Source organism: Alosa pseudoharengus, unplaced genomic scaffold, assembly GCF_046254945.1.
Source record: "Alosa pseudoharengus isolate Yale_2024_CS ecotype anadromous, Long Island Sound unplaced genomic scaffold, YU_APseudo_1.1 YU_APseudo_1.1_scf_21, whole genome shotgun sequence".
Taxonomy (NCBI): domain Eukaryota; kingdom Metazoa; phylum Chordata; class Actinopteri; order Clupeiformes; family Clupeidae; genus Alosa; species Alosa pseudoharengus.
Window position 1 is genome coordinate 12,895,808 of NW_027468674.1, and position 8,760 is coordinate 12,904,567.

Consider the following 8,760-nt stretch of genomic DNA (forward strand, 5'->3'; position numbering starts at 1 on the left):
ACAATGCGGCTAATACACCAAAAATTACTGTACTGTACTGTAATGAGCTAACTAGTCTAGGTTGATTTTAAGTGACCCGTCTTTCATCGATTCTTTTGTCAATTAGGAACGGTTCTGTTACAATTATAAATGTAAATGTTACTTAATAGCTAAGCCACACGTGATGGCTGGAGTTGGGCTTTCACGCTTGCCATTGGGAGAATTTGAAAGAGCAGTGAGAGCTTATCCTTGCTGCCTGCCCCCAGCGTAACAGCTATTTGGAACCTAAGATGCACTAGTGCCCTATGTTATCAGTCTCTGCCATACAGACTGTGCTAGTGACTTTTGAGAAATGCATATAGGCCCACATACATTATGCAAAACATTAAGCATATTTAATATTCATGTCATACACACCTACAGAAGACTCCATTAATGTCACAATGCAGAATGAAATGGAGAGAGACAGAGAGAGAGAGCGAGAGAGAGGGAGAGAGAGAGATAAATGGAGAGTATCAGTGTATATAAATTATTTCTACATGGACTAACAAGCTGGACTAGCATAATAGGCCCCATGGAAAGCTGGTAAATCTCCCAGACTGTTTCAAGTTGTTTAGAGACAAACTAGAATATGGCCTGAGGTGCTGTTGGGGAAACTCTGTCTGATAACGTCTGACCATGTCGAGTGATTAATGCTTCATTTAGACACCTTTCTCTCCGGTGATGATGAGACCAACTCACATCTCGTCAGCCGAACCAACCCGCTGTGATGCAGCAGATCGTTTATCGCCACAGTGCCCGCGAGCGCAGGATGCTTCCCCGAGATAGCGCTCAAAGTAGGACACTTCAAAAAGCCGTTTGCGCGACATAATCAGATGTTCCAGAGCTAATGAGAAAGCTTGAGCCTCAGCTCCATCAACTCCTACCACAGCACTGATGCAAAATGACAGGAAAGGTTGATTTTTTGTAAAGATAAAAATACATGGAAAGTGTGTGTAGAGAGAGAGAGGACAGAAATGTAAACATTCATCAAGCTGTACAGGCCTGTTATGAATCTGGGTCAATCTTTATATCCCCAGAAGTGGAGAGAGAGGGGAGAGCAGAGCTTTGAGTTAATTGTGCAAGATGAGTCAAGTCTTGACGTTTTAATTAAAACTGTGCAGGAGAAGGAGGTCGGGGACAATAGAGATTTAAGAGGTGGCAATTGAAACTGAATTGAGACTTTTTGATTCATTAGCCCATACGCTGTACATCAAAAACCTGGGCTTAACTCTTTTTAATCACTTGAAAATTATCAAGTGAAAGAGGGGTTTCAAATAAAATGAGGATGAGCAGAGAGACAAATAGACTATTAAGGGTAGAAGGCTGAAACCTGGGAGAGAGAGAGCAAAAGAGAGGAAGAGAGGGTAGGGAGAGAGAGACCATTCACATCTATATTTTTATTTTAACTTTACTATATACCATTTTCATCTTATAATAGATCATAACACAATATATGTTTTCATGCACATGTTCATGGCTTTGACAATAGCCTTATTGCATGAAAACATTCCTGGAAATGAAGCCCATTTGAATGACTGAATTGATAGGAAAAGATCGTAAGAAAGAAAGAAACACACACACACACAAAGAAAGAAAGAAAGAAAGAAAGAAAGAAGGAAAGAAAGGGGGAGGCTAATAGGCACAGAGGAAATTGCAGTTTGATATGTGAAAGCTTGACAACAGTGCTGAGGAAGGACTATTTGTGCTTTCCTGACGAAACAGCATGTGTGTCTCTGGTCTACCATCCTGCTGAGTGGCCATTTGTGGCAGAAATCATGGACAGATCAAATCCAACATGTCACAGGGAGGTGGGCTGCCGAAGTAACCCTCATCTTGCAAGTAATCGTACTCATAAATCTGTTCAGAGATGCCAATGAATTAACCCTGTGGCAAGATCATAGAGAAGTCAAGTTGACACATAGCCTACTCAGGCAGCAGCACCGTATTTTTCTGTGGCTCTTTCCAACGGTTTTCTATGTAACGGACCACCTAAATAGTCTTTCTCTCTCTCCCTGTGGGTTGTGTGTGTGAGTGAGTGAGAGTGTGAGAGAGAGAGAGTAGGCTATTAAAGAGTGAAGGACACAATTGTCTGCCAAAAGACAAAAGCATAAAGACGAGCGTAAATACGAGAAAAAAGACAGACAATGAGTATGGAGAAAGATTAACTGAATGTAATAGGCCTACAGAAGAACAGCACTTCAGCTCATTACTGTAAGTGTGTACATACTGCCTCCTGTTGGTCATCGTCCATTAGTACAATTAATCAAATGTCGCTTTGTATTTGAGGGTTTTGTTCCTGGTTATTTTGGTAGCCTACATCTCTACATAAGATAAACCTTCCATCTGATCAGAGGGACCATTACGCACTATGCCAGCAGCGATACATTTCTGACCGTATTCAATGAGATTGTTTTGACAATATACCTTCCGGCTTAAAAAATCAAAATTACCAACAGGCTAATTAGACTAGGCTACGCTTACTAACCTAGTCAAAATTCTTTATAATATAGGCTATATTCCAAACTAACGCCTTATGTACGCAACTGAACATAATTTACTTTCAGTAAGGTGCAAATACAAGTGTTTAGGCTACAGAACAACTTTGCCAGAAACGTTACCGAAAAATACCAGTTCACGAGAGCAGCCTAGTGGCCGCCTTAACAATCTAGTTGTTTTTGACGACACACCTCTTAACCCCAAGTTGTAATAGGATCAAGGTCTACTTGTCGAAACAGAGTAGCGCGTGGTGCCGAAGTCCATTGTTCGGAGAAGCATTCATCACCGGAAATTCCGCCCTTTTGGGTACGTCAGTTGAACAACACACGAGATCCTCGAATAAAAAGTGACAGAAACGTTGATTGGCGACTATTTTGTCCAATCCGTAAACGGGATAATGCAGCTATGGCGATTGTGCACTGTTTGCTGATTTGCAACCCGCCGAAATAGCAGCGAAGAAGAAGGAGACCATCGCCCGTTTCGCCATGGACTGTTCTAGGATCAGTGTAGTAGAAAAACAACATTAACCGTAGAGCGGTAAGTAAGAAAAGCTGTCAGTAAGTTACATCTGGATCAAGGTTAGCAGTGTTATTGTAACAAGGCATTCTCAACTACGTTGATACATCGTTTACAGTGAAACAGTGTCGCAACACATTCCAAACATAGCAGTGTCCTACAGAGCCTTCGGCCTAGCTTACTGTTTACAACATTAAGTATAGATTGTGGATTGTTTGATCACTTCGCTCTCCAGTGTGACCGTTTGTTGCACACTGAAGAAAGACCATAAAATAAAGTTTTGGTAGAAGACCCTTATCTCACTTGATCAATTTTTAAACTTTGCCCGCCGAATTCGCTTAATGGTCACCTTGCCACAACCGGGCGTTCTGTGCACAGAATATGCACGGCCACTTCTCTGTACAGGTCAGTCAGAAAGTAAATTGTCGACTCTGAATCAGTAGCCTATCAGCGGAGGCTTTAGCACGATTGTGTTATAACGGTTGTGTTTAAGGGAAAAACACACTTTCTTGATTGATTTCCCGAGTGGTAGGCTGTTTAAAATAAAGACACATAATTCCTGCATGTAATTAAACTGTTTACAGTTACAGAGGTGGAAGTTAAAAATGCTGAAATCAGCAGGATGTTGGGTCCATTTTTATTTTTATTCTGATATAACTGAAAAGTTGCTTGTTTTCTTACAGGTGCATCATACCCGAGGGGAAAAGAACCACATAATATCTGATAGGAATGTAATGGGACCCTTGAGTGAAACACTATCTAAAAATCAGCACACCAAATGTCAACTCTCCCATAGTGGGGTGCTAGTTTAGTCAGTTCAAGAAAACCGCCGACCACAGTTTAAGTAATGGAGCACAATCCCGGCATCCATATGTCCTCCATCCCCACCACAAACAGCATAGTCCAGGTGTCAGTGGCTGACGGCATGCCCGTTGGCATATACCAGCCTCAGAACCAAGGCCAGAGTGCAGGGCACAGCGCGTTGGCACCAGCGGTGGTCATGCAAGCCTTGGCACAGGTGGCACAGGACGGGCACCCACAGGTGGTAGTGGCCCCTCCCATGGAGGGTGTGGTGGAAGTTCAGAACGAGCCCGGCAGGGTGGTCATCCCGGTGCACGAGCTGCCCTTTGCGGAGGTGGCCTCGCTGTTGGACCCCAACATGAAGAGCTCCAAGGCGCGCAAGTACCAGATCTACTACGACGAGGTGAAGCGACGGCTGGAGCCGCCCGAGAAGATGTCGCTGCGCTCCTTGGCGGCCTACACCCGGGTCAGCCGAGGGCCGGCCAGCAAGCGGACGCTGCTGGAATCGCTCAACGTGCTGGGGCTGTCGCCGAGCACCAACACAGCCGTGTCTAGCTCCTTCTCCAAACTCACCGAAGGTAGGCGACGCGTGAGACGACGTCATTAGGCGTTTGGTGTTCCCATAGGTCATTTTTGACACCGCAGATGAATGAAGATCCAGTCAGGGGCAATGGTCAGACAATGGTAGGGAAAAAATCAGGAACAGAGGTTTATTTACAATGATGTGCATCAAGGGAGAGACAGCATGACTGCATAAAGATCCACCAGCTGCTCTAACTAAACGGGGAAATAGTCGCAGTTTAAGTATCCTTCCAGGCTGACGGGAGATGGCGTTGGTCATCCCATTTTATGTGGACCACACTGAATCAGACCCTGATTAGTGTCAATCTGGCAATCCAGAATGGATAGCTACTGAGTTGCTGTGGATAAATGCATCCGATTAATTTATGAATGTATGTGGTGTACACAGATACCAATGCATATGGAGATATGATTTAAAGCTCTGACTTAAGTTGAGGTAATACAGAGAATGCTTTCCATGGCATTCATATAGAATATGGAATTCACATTATTTGGAATTCTTTGAAAGATTGGAATTGTCTATGGAATGACACAAAGTTCTGCCTCAAATAGTTGTTTAGGCTTCTGTTCTCCGTGCTGATTTCTTTTGTTTGACTGTTCTACATTCCGTTAGGAGACACCGCAGCACTGTGTAAAGACATGAAAGATTTTGCGTTCCAGTACGTGGACTATGAGAACATGGCCAAACAACTGATGCCGGAGTCCAACCATGTACAGCACTGGTCAAAGATCATCGAGACAAGGTGAGAGACCTGTGTTTGCATATGGAAATGCAGGGAAATGTGGCCTTTTGCTTGTCAAGGTGGTCATGATTACGGGGGAAAGTCAGAGCATTAGCAACCTATTCTGTTACTTCGAGGCTATAATACCCTTAGAATACAAAAGCATACAGTACAGCACCTTCCCCATTTATAGACACCCCTGGTAAAGGCGAGTAAAAAGAGGTATTGAAACATACGTTTTTGGCAACATCAAATTTTGACAGAACTGTATTTTTGTCTTACTTTGAAAATATGGAGGAGGTTTTAGGCTAGAGCATTGTTGGGAAACTCTATCTCAAGGGTTAGCTATCTCCAATCATACAAGTAAACGTTGAAGGATACATTTGGTGTAGAACAGTGTTTCTCAAACTTTTTCAGACCAGGGACCACTTAACCAATAAAAAATAAATCACAGACTACCTAGCTAAAAAAAACAGTAGACCTACTCCAACAGTATATTACACAATAGGCCTTCTCACTAAACCACTTGCTTATTGTCTTTGCACCTTGCTTATTGTGTCAGAGGATTCATATTTAAACTTACATACAGTAGGCAGTGTTGCAGAACTTTTTGGATTTACATACAAGTTGGTTCAATATTGCAAACAACTGATCTATATTATATTTAAGCAATAAGACCCGAGAGGCCGTAGGTTACACTGATTCTGAACAGCTAAGGGGCGTTGTTAGGCACGACGTGCAAGCGCAGCTACTTTCAAAATTTTTATCAAGTTATGGTAGCGCAGTAATATAGAATTAAATGCGGTCAAGGTGTATGTTTATGCTGCATTTTACAACGGCATCAAACGTGATTCAGCCAATCACAATCAAGGACCGGAACTATCAGTTTTAGAATTTACCACGTCTGCTCGCGGACCACTTGGGATAGCTTGCGGACCACCAGTGGTCTCCGGACCACACTTTAAGAAACACTGGTGTAGAACACCACTAGACTACGCCTGACCCTCTGTCTTTCATTCCACCCACATTTAAATAATTTCTCTACATTTATATCTAAACATATAATATACATATTGAATATGTGCAGTATTAAATATTGCAGTACACAGGACACCAGTGGACCACTGATGACCCTCTTGCATTCCCCTCCATCTCTACTAGGAATTACCTGGAGGAGATGAGGAAGTGTTTCCACGATCCGGCCAACAGCAAGTCCTTCGCCAACGCCACGCACGGCCTGGGCACGGGAATGCTGGACGTAGCTCTGGACATGGTGGACAGCGTCATCGAGCGGCAGATCCGCATCCTCTCAGGCAACGCGGAGCCCAAGTCCGAGACAACAGTTCAGAAGGCTCGCAAGCGTATGAGGAAGCCACGCGTGCCCAAGGACAACAGCAAACACCCCCGCGAGGGCAAATCTCGAGGTAGGGGGGGCAAAAGCAAGGCCGGCCCCAGTGCCAACGCGGCCACAGCCATGGCCGACGCCGACGCCCAGAACAGGAAACAGATCCGATTGGACCCTGCCACTGCCACGGAGAGCCAGGAGCCCGCCTCCATGGAGAGTAGCGTCCTCACTCTGGTCTCCGTGGGTTACGAAACCATCTCCAGCGGCCTAGGTGCCACAACAGGCCTCGCGTAGCGTAGCCACCAAGATGCCAACTCACAAGGACACTAAGCCTAGTGCCCAAACCCAGACCTTAGGTGTTGCTGTTGTTGTGGGTAGATTTAAGGTTAGTTTGACATTGCTGTAGACAGGAATAAAAATTAGCACCAGCCAAATGCCGAAATATCAAACTGGCTATAAAGATTTCGATAAAGATTGAGTGGCTGGTGAATTGTATCATTTATTTGTCAGTGGCTGGTAGATGTTCACGTTTTAAAAAGTTAATTTCCACCCATGGCTGTAGGTGTCTTGAGGGCTAAGGACTTTTTTCTTGACATGATCAATTACACAATCAGAATGAACTACTTCCTCACAACAAAATGTTTGTTGTGTGAAGCACTGTGATGGTTTGGAATGCACTGCTTACAACTTGTCTGAAGCACTGATTTATTTTCTGTTTTGTTTTGGATTTTGAAAAAAACCCTCTGAATTAATTTTAGAACTCTTGGTGTCCATCATGGGATTTTCATTTTGTGTTTTAGGATTCAAAGATGATTTTATGTTAAAAATGAGTTGTGTTGACCTATATCAAGGGGGGTGTGACTGACTGACTGTAATGTACATATGTGTTAAAAGACAACAGGACAACTTGAAGACTTGTATTAAATGCTTTAATGTTTTTTATATATATATGTTTTCTTCTTTGTGCTTATTCTAAACACTAAAGTGAAGTGGTTTAGACCTTGGTCTTCTTTGCCTTGTGTCCATTTTGACAGTAGACAAAACATTTCATCCTTTCATTCATTCTTTTTCATAATCTCCCCAATGTTTCCAATGGCAAATTAGGGGTTTAATTAACATTTAATGCCAGTATAGGCCTTATGTATGGTTTCCTATTTTGGTTCATATCTGATCATTTTCTGGCTGACGTGTAGTTGGAGGGACTCTATAGACCCTTTCAATCTGTTTCTAGAGGGTTTCTGGTTGAAATGTTCAAAACCAACGCAGATACTTTGAAATGAAAATGAATCAAACTGCAGCATAATGCTGTACAAAATGTCGACTTTAAAACTTTTGTTTGGCCTGAAGTGTTTTTTTGTTTGTCCTTAATTTTTTTTTTCTGTGCCACCAGAAATGCCTGAAGAACGCAAGTGTTTTTTATGCAATTGGAAGGGTCTATAAAATTGAAGAAACAGAAATGATTGTAGCACATTTCAGAGGTCTAGGGGAGGTTCAGGAGAAAATGTTTCTTCCGTTGTGCAGGAGGACTGCAGCTCCTCAGAGGCGGAACTATGATGATTGATTCAGTTTCAGGAGAAACTTTGCTTGCACAGCATATGAAGGCGGGCGGTCGCCAGAAAACGCCCCGGATTTCAACAGACTTCACAGACTGGAGTAGAGCTCCGAGCTGAGTGTCTCTTACTCTCCCTATTTTTCTGTCCTTTTCTTTCTCTCCCCCTCCCTTTCTCTCTCTCTCTCTCTCGGTCTGCCCCTCACACACACACACACACACACACACACACACACACACACACACACACAAACACACAAAAAAGTACAGATACAAAATGCAGTCGAGTACACAAGGAGAAAAACAGGAAAACCAGGCTTGTACAGGAAAATCTATAAACAAATAGTAATATTCAAAGTTACATTGACTAATAACATTTGAATTATTTTATTTTTGATAATCTAAATAGTAATGCATTAACTGATTAAGGCTAAAGGGAAAAAAAATAAATGTGTTAACAGTCACAAATGCCTATCTTTCCACAGTAACCCAGTGTATACTGTTTTACTTAAATGGCCTGTACTGTATGGCTCGATGGTGTTTTATGCCCCCAATATCTTCCAGGCAGCGCTGCCACCGTCGACTTAAAGGCACCTGATCCTAACCCAAACCCAAACCCTAACCATAACACATGCCTAACCATAGTGCCTTCCAGGCAGCGCTGCCTTGAAGACAATGTTGGGGCCATAAAACACCAAGAAACGTACTGTATGTCTATATATTCGGGA

At 43.1% G+C, this 8,760-nt stretch overlaps 1 protein-coding gene across 1 annotated transcript; it reads left to right on the forward strand.

Annotated features, from left to right (window-relative positions):
- The first annotated feature begins 2,893 nt into the window (after positions 1 to 2,893).
- LOC143137648 (uncharacterized) lies at positions 2,894 to 7,429 on the forward strand. The gene is made up of 4 exons (XM_076297918.1): positions 2,894 to 3,054; positions 3,717 to 4,412; positions 5,030 to 5,159; positions 6,300 to 7,429. The coding sequence occupies exons 2-4, from the start codon at positions 3,881 to 3,883 to the stop codon at positions 6,775 to 6,777; spliced, it is 1,140 nt and encodes a 379-aa protein (XP_076154033.1). The 5' UTR covers positions 2,894 to 3,054; positions 3,717 to 3,880; the 3' UTR covers positions 6,778 to 7,429.
- Positions 7,430 to 8,760: the final 1,331 nt, after the last annotated feature.

What these genes read in the sequence shown, in the direction of transcription:
- LOC143137648 (XM_076297918.1), top strand. Translation starts at nt 3,881, where the DNA reads ATGGAGCACAATCCCGGCATCCATATGTCCTCCATCCCCACCACAAAC. An exon ending in CTTCTCCAAACTCACCGAAG is followed by an intron (nt 4,413 to 5,029) that starts GTAGGCGACGCG and finishes ACATTCCGTTAG; the next exon opens with GAGACACCGCAGCACTGTGT. An exon ending in TCAAAGATCATCGAGACAAG is followed by an intron (nt 5,160 to 6,299) that starts GTGAGAGACCTG and finishes CATCTCTACTAG; the next exon opens with GAATTACCTGGAGGAGATGA.